This window comes from Scleropages formosus, chromosome 13, assembly GCF_900964775.1.
Source record: "Scleropages formosus chromosome 13, fSclFor1.1, whole genome shotgun sequence".
Taxonomy (NCBI): Eukaryota; Metazoa; Chordata; class Actinopteri; order Osteoglossiformes; family Osteoglossidae; genus Scleropages; species Scleropages formosus.
Genome location: NC_041818.1, coordinates 27427263 through 27445498, shown reverse-complemented (window position 1 = coordinate 27445498; position 18236 = coordinate 27427263). Strand labels below are relative to the sequence as shown.

Here is an 18236-nt window from a genome sequence, read left to right as displayed (position 1 = left end):
TTCACTGCTGAGGCACACGGACACTTTTGGAAGCGAATCACCAACACACACACAGACCGTAGGACGGTTAGGGTGCTGAGCGATGCCGGTGAGTGACAGGCTAACGCCAGCACTCGCCACACAGGGCCTGGCTCTGGAAGCAGCTACCGGAGCAAGCGAGTGTATCGAACCACCGCCTCACGACCTTTACTCTCCAGGCACCTGAAGGCCAGAATATGGAGAATACACTGATGACTTTGCAATCCTCTGACTGCAATCCTGCGAAGGCTACCTCCGTGGCTATTACCCGGACATTAAATTGCTACCACGTGCACCCTGCTATTTCGGGACACGCCGCACGTGTGTAAATCTCGGCTCAATAAAACATGGAGCCAACCGCTGCCATCATTCACTAGCTAAACCCCGAGTGGTGGCTGACCACAGACGGAGGTGGGACTGCGTCAGAGGAGCAGGAAAGATCTGCCGGTGGATGGCTTCTCGCAATCAGGACGGCAAACACTGCCTGTCACCGTTTCGGTAAAAATCCTGCCTTAGGAGGATTTCCTACTCATCCGTGTTCGCAGCGGGGGCTCGCTCTGATGCATGAGCGGTGAACCCTAAAGAGCGGTCCACTCTGTCTGGTCCAACCTGCCGGCGCCGCTGGTGACACCTCCGTGTCCACTCAGACCAAGCGGGAGAGGATGGATTAAGCAGTTGCCAGATGTATACTTTGACATCTGATGTTGAGCAGGAAAGCTCACCTTAATGTTTCACCTCCAAACTAGGCACCAGTTCAGCTCATCTGCTGAACGAGAACGTCAAGCTATGATGGACACACCCCGGCCCTAAAGGAGGACATGAAAAGGTTCAGCTGCGCCTGTTTAAAATGGGTTTTCCATTTCGCACGCATGCTTTGGCTGGTTTTCCAGCTCCGGAGACTTTGTAGCTTGTATTTATCTAAATATGTCCTGGGAGTAAATCACAAAGCTGTCGAGGCCCTGCGACTGGCTGAGAGCCGGGCTCTTCTGGAAGCAGTCCGGCCGACTCTAGAGAGCCCATCTCCCCCTGCCTTTCCCGAAGCTGTCCCGCTGCTGGCTGCATTGAAGATGCATTGAGCACAGGCCTCATACCGGCACAGGTGAGCTGGGCTCTACGCGGGGCAGAACCCGAGGCTCAGGGGTCCTGATTCCCAAAGCGAGACAGAGCACCGGGGAGAAGGAAGACCTCCATGCTGCTCATAAAAAAGAGGTGCCGAAGTAACGGCGAGAAACGCGTCGCAGAGCTCCGAAAGAAGATGTGGTGCGAAGAAACCACAGCAGCAGCACACAGGGAGCCCTGGAGCTGCTACAATACATCACGGGCCCCGCGCAGGCATCCTCCAGGCCCTGGGCTCAATCCGTCACGAGCAGCCGGTCGCTGCCGGTTCAGGTCTGGCCATTAAATTTTGACCAGCTAACCGCTCTGGAAAAAGACAATTATGGTGAGATTAAAGCGAAACGCGGCTGTGGAATGGTGGAGCGAGACAACATGGAGCATTATGCCCAAAGCCCATCTCCCCATGAGCACCAATCACATGCAATCTGAGCTCACTGTAATGGCCCGGGGGGCACGGTCCCATGGGTACTGCTGACTGAAAAAACACCCCCTCTTCAAACACGCTGAGGAGACCTAGACCCTATGGGGGGGACAGGAAGCTAATTGAAGGCTTCGCTCTGCTTTCACGACGACTTCTCCGTGGTTCTTCATTTGTTTTGCGTTATGCATTGCTGGGGGAGAGGGCGGGGATTATGGGGTCCCCAGAAAGAAGAAGCGGGGGCCTCGAGCGTTGAGTTCTTTTGCCTGAGGGGGAACTTGAGCCCAGGGTTGGTAACTGTAACCGGGCTCCTTCCCAGTGGAGTCGAAATTGGCGATTGCTAAATTCTGAGGTTAAGGGCAAATCGGCCAGCCCCGGCTCCACCTCCACCCGCTCGGAAGCAGCACCTGACAGTTGGTCAGAGCAACCGACGCCACACCGGTCACGCTGACTCCAGCCCTTCCTCCCTCCCTTGTCTCCTCGTGATCATTCACCTGCGCTCACAGGAGCCGCTCTTACCTCCGTCTGACCTCCGCAAAATGTCTCGAGGGCAAGTGACCGGTCGATGGCAGCCTCACGCTGAGGCTCCTGGCTACTCTCCCACATGGAGCACACATTCCCTCCCCCGGCTGGGCAGGGCATAGGGACGCCGCTGAAAGACAGTCGCAAGGCCGTGCGACGCAGCACACGTCACAGGATGCCAATTTTAAAGGTAAAGAAAAGAAACCTGGGCAAAATTTGTCACTGGACATTTGGATTTTCTCACTCTTTGGAAGCTGGGATGAAGAATGCATTTGCACTTGTGCTGGAAAGAGAGAAGCTACTGCCAATAATGCTTTTATGCTGTGCTCGGGAGCGGGAGGAAATGAAAGTGTCATGTTCGGGAAGCGCCGGGCAGACACACCGAGAGCGAGAGGGATGAAGACGGATAGCGGCAGCACAGTCCACCCCCTTGGCCGGGGCGAAGCAAATTTCCTTAATGTAAACGGACGGCCGATCGCCGTCACCGGACACAGATCAGCCGTCAGTTCAAGTTAGGAGTTGTAGCAGCGACAGAGATGAAACCGTTCCTTCATTCGGAAAATGCTAAGGGTTTAGAAAGAAGTCATGAAAACATTACTTTCCAGCCAGGTTGCCGAGTCCCCCCTGCTCTCTGTGAAGAGCCCAACGCTGAATGGTTTACGACTCTAAGCTGCTTCCCTACACCTTCCACGCGTTTCTCCGCTTGACAAGAGACTCCCGAAAAAACAGCAAGCTCTATCCTCAAGCTAATCGGACGTCTCACTCCCATTCCACCTGGAGGGCTGTAAATCCAGAGGCATCTCCTCTCCCACGGAAAGCCACGAAAACACATGGTATCCTGGACAAGGCAACACGGGAAAGCAATCTAAAGGAGTCGAAAGTTCTCCCCTGTTCCGGGCAAGGATACCCCCAAGCACACCTCTAGGTCTACCACACACACCGCAGCACAACTTCCCATAAGCTCCTTAGCCCACTCCCACACACACGCACACACACCACGACAAACAAAATTCCTTATCCTTGCAAGGGAAAGGACACACGGCCCCCCCAGCTGACGCTACCGCCCCTCTCCAAAGGTTTGCAGGCACACCGCGGGATGCAAACTGGCCACTGGTTACTCACAGGCGTCCCAGCTTGGGTGTGGTCTGGAAGAGCAGCTCCGGCAGGACTTGCAGCTTATTCCGGTTCAGGCGGCTGAAAAGAGAGGAAAGAAAGAGTGACCGGGGAACAAACTCTTCCACGCAAACCTCCATCACAGCCACGCAAACCGAAATCCTCACGTTGCCAGTTAAGATCTCCAGGACCGGTCACTTTTGGCAGCTTTGACCTGAACAGAAACAGGGTCTGTTGTACCAGATGGGTCAAACTGGGCCAAGCTGAGAGAAGCCTAACGAAGCCTGAGAAGAACCGGGAGTTCTTGCAGTTCACTTTCTTGCTTTGGCTTATCTGGCACACATGACTTAGTTCAGCTCCGTGGGACATTAAAGACAATTAGAGTCTAGGGAGTCTCACTGGGCCCCCCAGGAGGTCACCCCAAATCTGCTCTTATCACCAAGGGCACTACTTCATCCGAGCGGGACGGGAGTACAGGGCCAAGGGTCATCGGAGTGGATGGGAGCAAAGCTTGGCCTTGCGAGGGAGACAGGACTGTCACGTCCCTCGTCTCAGTCACTCAGATCCTCCCACACATAAAACATCCGTTCACCTTATACTGTTTACTGTCTGGTTTCGAAAGCAGAGCAGATTCACCCGGTTACACAGCTGGTTACACACCAAAGCAGCTCAAACCATGTACCTTGACCAGGTGCTGCTCCCTGGCCAAGAACCCTGAACCTGTGGATGCAACTTGCAGTCTATTTCTCATGATAGCACACACTTTCATGCTGATACCGAGGTTGACAGCGCTATCCTCATCTTCATCTCACAGTGATGCTGAGATCATCTAGAATCCAGAAGTGGGTCATCGCAGAATCCCCTCCACTGTCCAGCCCCACCCTCATGTCAAGCGGGGCTTTGATCCTGGAGGTGATGATCTGGGAAAACAGTCGCTTTGGGGTCGATACTCAGCAGTTGACCTTGGCTAAGCCGAGACTCCAGCCTGAGAGGCCTTCTTTCCTCTAGCCATATCTCAGCCACATGCCGAGATAAGATACGCCCCCCGCCTCCGGAGGGGAGGTGAGACACAGGGCGCGGGAGGACACTGTAGAGTGAAGATGTGTCGTGAGAAATTTGCTTTTTCAAGACCATCACTCTCCTTTATCAGCTCATCCATCGTCAGTGTGAAAGTGTGGCTCCCCCTGCCCTGTCCTTTAGGGTCAGAGGTCAGCATGAGGGGTACCATGTCCTTCCGCTCCCCTCATCGTAGTTCAGTTCTGCGCCAATAGATGAGCCTCTCGTGCCCATGCCGAGCAGGCTGAAAAATCAAGGACCACGTCTGTCGTGATCACCTCGGCCTCAGCAGCGGAGGGGGGCTGTGAAATTCCAGGCACCGGTGAAAGGCAGTGACACGGTTTGGTAAACACCAGCACTTGATGGGAAGTGGGGCCTTCTCTTTCCTGTCTGACAGCCAGCGGTCTTGCACTTCCCAGACGAGCATATAAGGGGCTGCCGTCAGGTTTGCGGATGGCCGGCGTGTCGCAAACACACACTTGGGTGTGAAGTGACCGGTGTGACCGCACCATTTGCAGCGGTCAGTCATCCCAGCTATCTGTGACTTTGGCAACATCAGGACTGCTGGTTGATCACATGGCTTGTTTTGCATTTGGGTGCCAAGATTAACACTCGAGAGGACCACCTCACTTCAAACACACTCGCACACGCACACAGACACACACCATGTGAATGTCCGAAACCACGTCATTCAACATGCCACGGTCGGACGGGACAGGAACAGGAAGCTCCGCCCATGTCTGAGACTCTTTTCTACCTAGGCCTCATCTCTCTGCCTGTTATAATAATAATAATAATAATAATAATAATAATGATAATAATTCATTTTGCCAAAATGGCTCAGTGTGAAACTACTTGAAGTGATTTATGCATGCATTTATTCCGCAGGGCAATTTTTACTGTTTCAATTCAGGCACTAAGGCGCTGGGTAGGAAAAGGACAGTGGGGGTGGTGTCTTTACGGAGAAGGTCATCCGAGGATACTCACAGCCTCTCCAGCTGCTTCAGATCCTGAAACGCTCCTCTCTCGATCACGCTGATCTGGTTGTCCTCCAGATGCCTGCGGGGAGGAGACAGTGACCGGAGCGATGACCAAAGAGCACTTGCATTGTCCGCCACGAACATCCCCGACACGCAAAGCTCAACCTATTGGCATGTAGCACCGCTACACATGGAGGAGTCTCCCTTCCCAGAATCCCCCAAGAAAAGTGTGCATTTTAGCAGAACCACAATTGTTAAGTCAGGTAAGTGAGGGACAGCTGTTAGACGGATGGACGGACGGACGGACGGACGGACGCATTGCGACGCAGCGGCAGTTGTGGCCCCCGCTTGCTATCTCCCTTCCTCACGCCATGTCATGTTTCGAGCTCCTTAAGGTTTTCCAGATGAGTTGTGCCAGGAACACTTAGCAGATACTTCTCGTTTAGGTTTTTGTCTCTCCGGATGAAGGCCAACGTGGAGCACAGGATATGAGAAGCACATGGGTAGCAGCGGGGCCAGAACGGCGTCGCTTGATGGCAGGAGCCGAGCGCACGGCCGCGCCACACTTCCAAAGCGGAGCTCCAGCCTAGCGGGAGCGGGAGGGGGGTGCCGCCCGCGGTTTGAGATTGCAATTTAAAACAAATGTTTAGAGATACGTGACCGTTTTGCAGCCGTTAATCCGTGTTCCGTCGTGTTGCTTTGTCACGGGCAGATGCTTGGCTCCGCTGTGGGGTTTCCCATCTGAAGGCGGGAAAACCGCCACCTCCGTGTGACCCTCCTAAACCGTGCGTCTGGCAGGTGAAACCAGAGCGCGACGCCCCTTTTGTCTACATCGGTACTTCCATCACTGCCGACGCCTTCGAACGGAGACAGACCGCAGTGGCCTGTGCTGGCACTCACTGTGAGGGAATGACCACATACAGTCCACATGGTAAAGCGGGCTTTATTATTATTATTATTATTATTATTATTATTATTATTGCTGTTAAGTTTTCTGGCACATCCTTCCTCCCCCATGCTGCCTGCACATTTTGAGGGCCATAACTGAGGGCGTGCGCGGTGGCGCAGTGGCGCTGTGGGTTGGACTGGGTCCTGCTCTCTGGTGGGTCTGGGGTTCAAGTCCCGCTTGGGGTGCCTTGTGGTGGACTGGCGTCCCGTCCTGGGTGTGTCCCCTCCCAGGTGTACCCCCTCCCCCTCCGGCCTTACGCCCTGAGTTGCCAGGTAGGCTCCGGCTCCCCGCGACCCCGTCTGGGACAAGCGGTTCAGAAAATGTGTGTGTGTGAGACTGTGGATGCAGCCCATGGTTGTATGCTCTCACACCTTGTCTCCTGCAGAGCGCCTGTGACAAAGAGGAAAAATAAACAGGGCTGTTTGGACGAGGTGAGCTGATCCTATGGAGTGTGTTGGCGGGACAAGGAAGCACAGTGTGTGTGTGTGTGTGTATGTGTGTGTGTGCTGCAAAAATGACTCTTTATGCCGTTCACTGGGTACCAGTCCTGCCCCTCCTCTGACATCCCTGGATCAAATGTCAGACCTCGAACCTGGGGCAGAACGAGTGGCCTTTGCCGTCCCGCTCGGGTCTAACGCTGCCACCGAGTGAGAGAGCGGGGGGGACGTGCTTACAGGACGCGCAGGTTTTTGATTCCGGAGAAGTCCACTTTAGTGATGCGGGTGATGTTGTTCCTGTCCAGGTCCCTAGAGGAGAGAAGAGGGACACATGAGTGGCTGCATTTACTCCACCGAGCAGCTCTCTCTCTAACATCCATGCGCACGTACACACACACACACAGCTGACCACAGAATCCTGTGGTACCTGAAATTTTATTTTTGCTGCATTAGCATTTAAAAATATTTTAGAATACTGTGTTCCAATATGGATTTTGTTCTGCTGTTCCTTTGTGAGTTTTGCGTCAACGTTTTTCTCTGCAATTTTTTTAAATTTTTTTTTTTACGCCGACGTGGTTGAGGGTGTATCTGCAGCACATTCCCGTCCCACGACTCTCCCTTATGGGGCTATAAACAGCAGGGCTCGTGGGAGCTGAGGCGATGGCCAAAAGCTGGTGAGCAGCGCAGTGGCAATCTGCCGGGGGTCAACCACGGCGGGGTTGGGGGGGCATACCCCCACAGACACCCCCTGGAAACGCGGAACACGGACGACACCGTCACAGACGTGGCTCTGCTGTTTGCCGCCATCCGATCAGACCCCTAGTAGGAATTTACCCGTATTTTAACATTCCAGCGCTTAAAATTCCAAAATCCAAACACTCCTCTGTACACGTACCCTTCACGGAAAGAATGAAGAAATTACACACACACACACAGGCAGGCTTCCTCTGGCAGTGTGTGTTTCTCATAATGTACATAAACATTTATAAATATGATTTAAAGGCATATTATATTTCAAAAGACCGCTCAGGCTCACAGGGGGGAGTTGGGGGGGGGGGGGGGGGTGACGGCAGTTCTAATGGAAGCCACACTGGGCCAAACTGGGCGTATTCCTCGTCCTCCTTCCAGCGCTTGTTCTGATTGGGCCCTGACGGGACAAGGGTCCAGCGCCCAGGTGACCACAGTGACATCCCCTGCGTCCCGGAGGGCCCTGCTTTGCCTACGCTGTGTCCGCTCCTAGGATCCCAATGCTGAGTCAGCAATCCAGAGCCAGAGATCTCCCACAATCCTCCTGAGGTTAGCTAATACCACCCCTCCCCGCCCCCCGTGGCCTTCGCGGACGCCGCCCCACCTCCAGCGGTAGCTACTCTTTTCTTTTGCTCGCAAACGAGATAAAGCCTTAGTCCAAACAGCAGGTGCTAAGAGCGGCAGGGCTCCGACCAGTGCTGCCTCCCCAACGATGCCCCTGGACCCCTGAAGGCAGTCGCCACTTCGCACCACCGGGACAACAGGCCACTTTGTTCAATTTGAGCTGTGGGACACGGGGATGACGGGGGGGGGGGTTCCGTCTCAGAGCTGATAACTTGAGGCCTTCGGGATTCAGTTTCCACTCCTTCGTTCGTTCGTTCATTCATTCATTCGCTATTACTGTTTTGTCTCCACCCTCTTATCACCTCTTTTGTTTCTCATTTCTTGTTTTTTCTGAAACTTGTCAGGAATTTGGACGCTCAGGAAACACACTCTGGTAGCCTTTCGACACCCGCGGCGGGGTGAGTGCGACCTTCTCAGAGGGCTTCGCCTCCCCGCTCACGCCAAGCAGTGATTTAATCTCAGAGCAACACCTTGACCGAGCTCACCCCCCCCCCACTCCCAAGCCCACCCCCAGCCCCCGGCAGCACGGCCCGCCGGGAGAGGGGTTTGAGACACACCTCTATCGTGACCGAACGCCCAAAAAGGCCACCTGGGGTTCACCTATTGAGTTATTGATAAATCCTGAATCCAGATCAGTGCTGTCAGAAAAGGAAACCTGAGACCTGTAAACTTCATACAAAGAGACAGTTTTGTGTCCAAAGTGACTCCTAAGTCCACCGAGGGTTTCATCTGCAGTTTATGAATATTGGCCTGTCGATTTCAATATTTCATGCGACTCCTCGTTGTCTGGCTGTTCCATTAGTTGAGGCGTCGGCCGATGAAACGGATGGGAGGCAGAGAGCCTGTGCTTCCTGTGGCCCCTCCCCCTTCGCACCATCCCAGTTCTCCGAGTTACTTCCCGTTTGAAAACCTGCTTCAGGTGCGACCCCTCCCCCCCGCGCACCCCTGGACCGGATGGCGGCAGCTGCGGCCGAGTCTCGCGGCGCAGAAATAAAGTATCGAAGTATCGCTCCCCCTTCATCTCCCATCCTCGACAAGAGAGGCCCTTGGAGGTGTCTCCGCTGGGAGGGGGAGGGGCTGTTGGGGGTGTGGTTTTAAGAAGGTTTGCCCCTCCCCCCAGCATCATTCGCAGCGCCGTACCAACTAGAGAAATGCTGGCTTGCATTTAATCATACAGACATGCTGGCTTTTACCGTGTTTACATTTTACAACCTAGGGTTCCTGGAAACAATTACGACGGAGCAATTCAGGTAAAGCACCTTGCTTCAGGGTACCGCTGCACTGACACACCTGGGACTTGAACCTACGACCTCCTGGCCAACAGTCTGAAGCTCTAACTACCTCACACCGTTGTTTTATGTAAAGTCTGCTATTGTTTACCAGTCAAAGCAGCGTGAGCTGCGTTCACAGGCTTCTCCGCTTTGCCCTGAGCGCCGTGCTGTTTATTTTACCACCCTCGCTTACATTTCTCTTTTTCCACATGTATTCTGGGAAAATAATTTCGCCAGTTAATGTTTTTCTGAACTTTTTCGCATATTAATACCGGTACTAAGTTCCCAGCTGTTTCAGTTCCTTAACTGCTGCGCCCCCTCCTGTCCTTTCCAGCGAAACGCAAACCACGCACTTCTGGTTCCGATGCAGCGAATCTGATATGGGACTCGAACCGATCCCGCGGTGTGGTGACTACCTGCTCTGAATACCAGCTGGGTGGACGCTCTGTTTTCCAAATATTTTCTTTTGCCCCCGGCCTGGTTGAGCTCGGCGACGAAGGACGTCCACCTCCCACGGAGCCAAGCAGGAGTATCAACATATTTCATGTGCTTTGCGTCAACAAGCGTCGAAGATTAACCGTCCGGCTCTCCGCGGACCCGTCACGTGACGCCGCGATCCACTCGAGCGGCATCGCCGGCAGGACGCGGCAACAAGAGCATCATATCTCCAGCGATGATTTAAAGGCACTTATGATTTACAAGCTGTCCAAGTAGCAATAAAACTCATGTTTTCGTGAGAATGAAAAAGCGCTTTGCTGGCGTTCCCCAAGCAGGGCGGCTTTTCCAGACGAGACGACGGCACCGTTGCGTCCCTTCAGCGTCTGCTAAATGAATAAATGTCGACGTAAATGTAAAAACTTCCTGGCGGGCACGTGGGGGGAGGTCGCTCCCTCGGCCACGCCCCCAGCGGGAGGCCCTTTCCCTCGGCCCTGTTATCGCCTCCCACGGATTCTCCTACTGCTGCTATGCCGACGACACTCAGCTCTTCCTCTCTTTCCGCCTGGAGCTCCAGAGAGCATCGCTCCTCGAGCATCTCCACCTGCCCCTCGGCACATTTCTCCCTGGAGGTCCGACCAACCTACGGCTCCGGTTGGCCAAAACCGAGATCCTCCACCTCCCAGCCGGTCCCACATCACGTCAAGACTCTGTCAAACTGGACGACTCACTCATCTCACCTACCTCAGCAGCTAAGAGTCTGCGAGTATTGATTGACTCCTATCCGTCTTTGCCTCAGCACATCGAACCCACAACCCGGTCCTGCAGATACATCCCGTATAACATCCGTAGGATCCGCCCCTATCTCGCAACTGGCTCTACACAACTCCAGGTCCAGACCATGGTGATATCCCACGTGGACTCCTGCAGCTCCCTGCAGTCTTGTCTTCCAGCCCCGGCCTTCAAGCCTCTCCAGCTGATGCAGAAAGCCGCGGTACGACTCATGTTTGACCTGCCGAAACGTTCCCACGTCCCGCCACCCCCTTCTCGTTTCTCCGCATTGGCTTCCTATAGCTGCCTGGATCAAATTCAAGACTCTGGTTATGGCCTACAGAACCATCAATGGAACTGCACCCAGATATCTACAAGACCTGATCGTCCGCTCCACTACACCCCAACCAGACTGCTGTGCTCCCCCAGCTCTACCACACACAAAAGGTCCGAAACCAGAAGCACAAAGGTTTTTGGTTCTGGCTGCGATGTGGTGCAATGAGCTCCCCCTCTTGCTCAGAACTGCTGAATCCCTCCCAGCATTTAAGGAGGGTCTCAAAACTCACCTCTTTCGGACTCCCTTCTCCCCCGAAAATCCTTCACGAGGTTACTCGTGTGATGTACACTGGTTTATACCGCGGTACGAGGCAAATGGACTGTACTCTAGAATCACGTCGGAATCCAAACCGTTCCTCCTGCTGGTGTCATGAAATCTTTGAGTTTTTCTCGGAGATGATCATCGCTTTGGAGAAAAGCGTCTGCTAAATGAATAAATGTAAACGTTTGTGGAGGAGAACCTCCCTCTGACGTCCCCATACGGTCCCTGCGGTCGGCAGCTGGCGCGGAGACGCTGTTTACCGGGTTGCTAGTTACCGCGCAGTGCTTGGGCGGCCAGCGTCGGGGGAGATCAGAGCGAGGGGGCTGCCGAGTCCCCTCTGAGCGTACGAGCCCTGCCACAGCTCCTTAACCACGGGGGAAGTTCAAACGTGTGTCGCCGTGGCAACCAGGCCGCAGCTGAGGGAGAGTGCTAGGGTTCGACCCAAAAGGACCCGGCTCTGCCACCCATCAAAGGCGGCTGCGTGCCAAAGCCGCACACACACTTGGCAGAGCAGCCAGAGCTCCTGGAACAGCCACCTCACGCCTTGGACTCTCCCCACGCTCTGGATAACATCCCCCCCCCCCACCTCGCGGTCACGGCACAGGTCCTGCCTCGGCAATGTATGTTCCGTGAAGCGTTTTTAAGCGCTGGCAGGCGTCGCCAACGTGAGGGACCCCCCTCGGCCTCGAGCCATCCAGACCGCGAAGTCACCTGGTCGCCGGCCCAAGTCAGCCTGAAGGACAGCAGACCGAAACGACCCCCCGGCCCCCCAGCGCATGCGTCATATCACACGCAGGAGAGCAGAACGCTCCCCCACACGCCGGTGTAGAGTGCAATGCAGCGCCGTGACACCCCCTGTGGGGGGGGGGCTGTTCTGCCTGCACGCCCCCAGTGAGAGAGAGAGAGATGGAGGGTCCTGGCTTGTCCACACTGGACACAAGTCCAAGGGTTCCTTTAAGGGAACATGTCATATGAGCCATAACTATTCATAAATTCTTCATAGCGACTAAATATACATTCATGTGGAGAGCTGAGCCGCAGCACAACGTTCGCAGAGGCCACCTAGCGTGCTGCAAGAGGGGGCGGGGCCAAGCAAGACACCGCCCCACATGCAGCAACATCCACACCGGGGCTCGTCGGGGGCCCACGGGCTCAGTGCGAACTCCAGCCTCCGGGTGGACCTGAACGACCACCGGGGGCGTTTCATCCCCCACGGTGATGCGACAGCGCTCGGCAGGGCATGCTGGGAATTGGCGAGCAGCGATCTTTGAAGTCGCCGAACTGGGATTAGACACAGAGAGTCAGCAAAACACAAACACACTCCGCACAGACCCCCCCCCCCCCCCCCCCCCCACACACACGGCGCTCCTCCCTGTTTATTTTCCTTTGGTGAAAAAGGCCCTAGTGGAAGGGTCCTGGCGGTTTGACCCCCCCGGTCAACCCGGTCGCTGTGACCACGTGCGCTCAAAGAAAACGCTTCCGCTTGTTGTTGCAGAGGCCACATCCCACTGGCTGCTCCATAAGCCGGGAGCGAGGCCACAGGCTCGGGTGGCCGAGTCTCAGAGGGATGCTGGGATAGTGGAGCCAACACACACACGGATGCACGCACGCACACACACACACACACACACACACACACACACACACACACACACACACACACACACACCACGCGATGATCAGTAAGGAGTCCATGCTGCAACTGTCAGACGAGCCGTTCCTCACAGCCCACACACAGAAGAGTGTGTCACGGGGTTCCCGTGTCAGATGGCACACGCTCAGTACCGGGGCTCTGACCTACAGCAACGCTACAGGCCACCGGGAGACGCTCTGTGAACGTCATAGCACGTCTCAGCCCCACCCCCACCCCTGACCCTCTGGGCTTCTCAGTTTATTTATCTGAAAAACTTTTTAATCCAAAGTGTTTTGCTCATTCTGTGTCTGCAATCCGCCTTCCTACAGGGGGGTCGAACCCCTCTGTGCTTCACAGCTCGAACCCCAGACTGCTGCCGGAAAGCCGAACCCCGGTCCCAGAGCTTCGTCGCTCTCCTGGAGCCCCCGGTTCGCAGTGTGGTCATGTTTGCATAATGATAAACTTTTATTTCCCTCTAATTTATTCGCCTATAGCTCAGCTCATGAATAAAAATGATTGTTATGGACATTTCATGGCTCTTAAAGGACTGGTAATAAACATGGGAGAACAGTAACATCCCTCAACTGTGAAAACTTTTTATATGGTGGGTTATACTTTACCAGCACCCGCTGTACTGCGTATTTACCGCAGTCGTAACAACTGCAGTTGCGCAGAAATCCATAAATGCACATTTAAATTTAGAACGTATCTCCTACGGATACATTAGGAGATCATACCGGGGTGACACCGTCCACTGATATTATCACAGATGCTGTATTTCTCACCCAGATGTCTGCAAAGACATTTTATTCATTAGTTTACTGCCCTTTTACTCACAAACAGAAAGCGGACAGGTGGCAAGGGCAGGTGTCTCTTTACTGCAGATTTACTCTACAGACTGAAATAAAAACACCCTTGAGGACTGTGTGCAGTGCAGCATCCTGAACATGATCTGGACAAAGTCTGGACACATTGTGGACATATTCCGAACACATACCGGACTCATTCTAGATGCATTCTGGACATACTTTTAACACATGCTGGATACATTCTGAACACATACTGGACTCATTGTTAACATGCTGGACACATTCTAGACACATGTTGGACTCATCCTGGAATCATACCAGACACATTATTGACTCCTTCTGGACACATATCGTACATACTGGTCTCAGAGTGGACATATTATGAACTCAGTCTGGACTCATACTGGACACATTCTAGACACGAGCTCAACTCACACTGGACTCATCCTGGACACATTACAAACTGATATCGGACACGACACGGACACACTGGAGACATTACGTGCTCATACTGGACAAGCCGAACTCACATTGGACACACTGCTGCAAAATGATACTGGACACAGCACAGACACACTCTGGACACATTATGGACTCATACTGGACACATTACAAACGGATACTGGACACAACAAGGACACACTCCGGACACATGGTGGACTCACAGGCGCTCTGCGTTCCTCGGGATGCCCTTGGGGACACTCCTGAAGCCCTGACCCTGGCAGTCCACGTGCGACCCCGAGCAGCTGCACTTGTGCGGACATCCGTCCACGGCGACGGCCACGAGCAATCCGCACGCGAGAGCCCACATCCAGGGGCGGCCCGGCGCGCGCTCCCTGCGCGCGCTCTGCGGCATCGTGCCCACCCGCGAGACACCGGGTCACCGACCGCAAAAGCGGCAGAAGGAAAAAAAAAAAAAAAAAAAAAAAGAATAAAAAGGACCTGCCGGAGTGTCACCACGCGGGACGGACGGGGCTGTGGGGGGTCGGGGGGGGGGGGTGGGGGTTAGCGGGGCTGCGATCGAAAGCGTCGGCGGGTCGCGTTCGTCAGCGCGTGGAAACGCGCGTTCATCCCCACGGAGACGCGCAGCTTCAGCACCACGGAGGGCACGGAGTGCGGGGGCAGCGAGTGGGCAAAGTTGAGAAAAGTTCACAAGTCGGAAAAAGGATCTCGCGCGCGGGAGAAGACAGAGGGTTTGATCACTGAAGTGATGGGCGAGAGGCAGGCAGCACTTTCCCTCATGATGCTTCCTTCCTTCTTCTCCTAATTCCCCAACTTGTGCCTCAAGTTCATGCTGGAACGAAGTTCTCCTGCTTGCTTCTCCTCGTCCCGATCGAAGCTGCGGCGGCGGCGGCGGCGGCGCTTCTCCTCTCCTCTCCTCTTTTACTCTCCTCTCCTCTTTTCCTCTCCTCTCCTCTCCTCTGCGGATCTCCACCGGGTCCTACTGGATGCGCTCCCAACACTGACGGCTGGTCGCGGACGCGCGTGACGAGGTGCGCGCAGCGCGGGCGTGTGCTGGACCGAAGCTCAGGGACTCCCCACTCCCACTGGCTGCCCCTCCTGCGCTCGCCGACCGACCAACCACACACACACACACACACAACACACACACACACACACACACACACACACACACACACACACACTTCAGATCGTTAGTTAAAGGACTGGACGCTTTAGACTGAGACACAACTGCGTCTTTATGTTCCGTTTTAAACTCATGCAAAACCAGTGCAGGAATTCAACGTGACTCGTTGATACTGCTGCTCGATTGTTGTTACTTGTATCAATTCTCTTTTGTGATGCACTTCGGAAATCCCCCCATTCCCTTCGGTATGCATACACAGAAATATTATATTTCTCGCGTACATTTAATTGTAAAGGATTTATGATGCTCAATTACAAGGAAAGACACTTTTTTTTTTTCTTTTTTACTTTTAGGGCACACACTCTACAGTGTCACACAAGGGTTCTCCTGCGAAGTGTAACACAACGCACGGTCCACGTGGTCCAGCGGGAACTCTGGCAGTTTTTAACCACTCCTGCACATAATTGTAATTTTTTCAGGGGAAAAAAAAAAAAAACACCTCCTTAATTGTGTCATTGTGAGAAAAGCTTCTGAATGGAAACACGCTGGTGGGCGGCGGGCGGGGGGGCGCTGTTTGTAGACATAAGTCCAACACAGCACACATCACCAGGATGGCGACCACCTCTGACCACCAGCGCCGCTCGCGAAGCCGATTCTACGTTTTCAATCAAGAGTGGAGCGCGTCCGGCACTGGAGCGTCTCTTTAGTGCAGCTGCAGCGCCCTCTAGCGGCGACCGGACGCCTTTCAGCCAGGCCGTCCGCGCAACGAGCGCGTCTCCACGCCGGGAATCATGATCCGTGTGAATGAACCTGCAGCTGAAAACAACGAAGCTTTTGACCCCGTGATCAAGACCGTGCGGTATTTCCAGCCCACGGCGTTGTTTGCGTGTGGTCTCAAATAACCGCAATAGGAACACAAGCGTCTGTCGAGCAGTTTGACATTCCCGTGCTTTGTTTGCTCAGCCTGCCCAACAAAAACAGAAAGGCCAGCAGTATTGCTGGCTAGAATGAGGAAAGTCTCACAGCGACATGTGGAATTTCCCATAAGCCCTCGTAATTTCCCACAATGCTTCCGTGCTGTGGCGGAGCAGGTGAATTTTACCAGGTGCGCAGGGAATGCATTCAGGATACATCCTCTGCTCTGAGGAGTCAGCAAAGTTTGATTTTGAAAACTGTACCATTAACACAATATATGAAACTGTTTCTCATTTTATTTATTGATTTTAAAATTTAAATTTGTGTAAGGTTTTTAAGCCTAAAGTTTAGACCAAGACAAAGTGTAAAAGTACAAACATGAGCAGCAGGGTGCTTAAAGTGAATGTAAAAAATGCAAGACATCTGGAACTTAATAAAAGTTCTTTGATCACCATTTTCGGTCAGCTAATTGTGACTTCGCAGCGGCAGCGCCGCACCAGAGCGGCCTTTCCAAGGATGTTACACTCGGCAGCGTCAGAAAAAATGTGAATGAACATCAAAAACGGCCTTAAGTCCAACTCAGGAAGCAGAACCCAAAAAAGGGCGCTATTGTGGAGTAAAAGGAGGGTGTTGAGTTTCCTCACCAGCAGTGAAGATTGAAACTGAGAGGAAATGGAGCAGCGTTCAGAATCGTCCTCCTCTCCTCTGAATAGCTCAGAGTCATCATGTTCAGAATCATGTTCGACCAGATAGACAAACACGAACGTCGTTAATCCTGAAGGAAACCGAAGCTAAGCTAAGTGACGCAGACGATCAAATGATATTGTTTTCAGCTCTGTGTTAACAGAGACATAAGACCTAATCGAATCATCTCCTCCCACCCAACCCATCAAGGTGTTCAGGGAGGGCTCAGAGGTCAGCAGCCACCCCCTCCAGTGCACGTTGACTCAACAGACAGTGAGTCCACATTGCGTGACGGGCAGCAGCGGAAGGTCTGCACCCTTGCCGTCGACGTGAGGGAGTAACGTGCAAAGTGTGTGCTGTGTGCTTTTCCACACTGCATGAAGGGGGGGCACAGGTCATTCTCCTTTTGTGAAGAGGAGTCAGGGAGGGAGGGACGGCAGCCCTACCGGGTTCCACCTGCAGGGAGCGTGGAGAATCAGCATGAGGCAGAGGCTTTCCGTTGTGTGCGCCTCAGAGAAGCAAGAACCCCAGTGCGATCAGGTTCATTCCAGCTGGGTCATTCGGTCAACAGCCGTACCACGGTAACGGGCATGAACAGGAAGCATGCGAGTGAGTGGGCAGGGCAGGTTTGCGCGTGAGAAAGAGAGCGTGTGTCTGTGTGTCTCTACTGAGCGCATCCCTGGGGCTCACATGATTGGCGGGGTCGGATTTGAAGCGACCGTGTTGACTGCTGCTCTTACACTTGCATCTGTAGCCCATGTAACCCACACGCAGCCCATGGTGTTCTGGGAACCAGGCGGATGGCATCTGGGGAAACTTGGCGCCGCGAGCAGTCCCGAGGAACGGCGAAGTGCAGCCGCGCGCAAGCCGGGCCAAAGACCTGTCTGAGGAAAAGGCCCATTAGCGTGCCATTAGACACGAGAGCTCCGCTTTAATGGAGCGCTTCAGCAGGGAGCGAAATCCAAACTTTCCACCACTTACGTCAATCCATCTGCCCGACTCGCGGGCTCCCCGACCCAAGTGGGAAAATCCAGCACGGGACAGAGTTCCCTGTAAGCCATACATTTCCTTCCTTTGTCATTTTGTGTGCGCCGTATGCCTGGGTCCAGCTCCGTGGTTTTGTCCAAAGGGGATAAAATGCTGAGGGCAGTGGGTCCACAACACCCGCCTCGCCTCCTCAGCTTTAACCCAGTGTGGAAAAGTCAAGCTACAAACAGGGAAACTCTGTTGTGCCACCCCAAGCAACTTGTAAGCGATGTCTTCTTCAAGGTCCAGGGAGAACAAATGATTTTTCCACTTAGAAACACAAACGCTTGAGCCGCCAGGCCCCTGCTGTGTATTCCGGAGTGTTCCTGAGGGCTTAGAGTGCGCTCTGAACAAGCCAAACAAGGATGGGAAAGATCTGCTTTCGCTCTCTGGCTGTGAATTTGCATTGTTACTAAGCAGTGTTGTTTACCTCTTTGGTGGTGTATGAGGAGTAGGTGGGTGGGTGAATGGGAGGTGGCGGTGTGGCTCAACTCGCTGGGGTTAGCGGCACAAAGGCCGCCTGTGC

At 53.9% G+C, this 18236-nt stretch overlaps 1 protein-coding gene across 1 annotated transcript in view; it reads right to left on the bottom strand.

Moving 5' to 3' along the window:
* Positions 1–14367, bottom strand: part of slit3 (slit homolog 3 (Drosophila)) — a 109041-nt gene extending 94674 nt beyond the window's left edge. The window contains exons 1-4 of the mRNA XM_029257464.1: positions 14163–14367; positions 6847–6918; positions 5231–5302; positions 3197–3268 (exon numbers count right to left, since the gene is read on the bottom strand). Coding sequence (XP_029113297.1) covers positions 3197–3268; positions 5231–5302; positions 6847–6918; positions 14163–14353 — 407 coding nt within the window. The 5' untranslated portion in view covers positions 14354–14367. The remainder of the gene's footprint in view (positions 1–3196; positions 3269–5230; positions 5303–6846; positions 6919–14162) is intronic.
* Positions 14368–18236: the final 3869 nt, after the last annotated feature.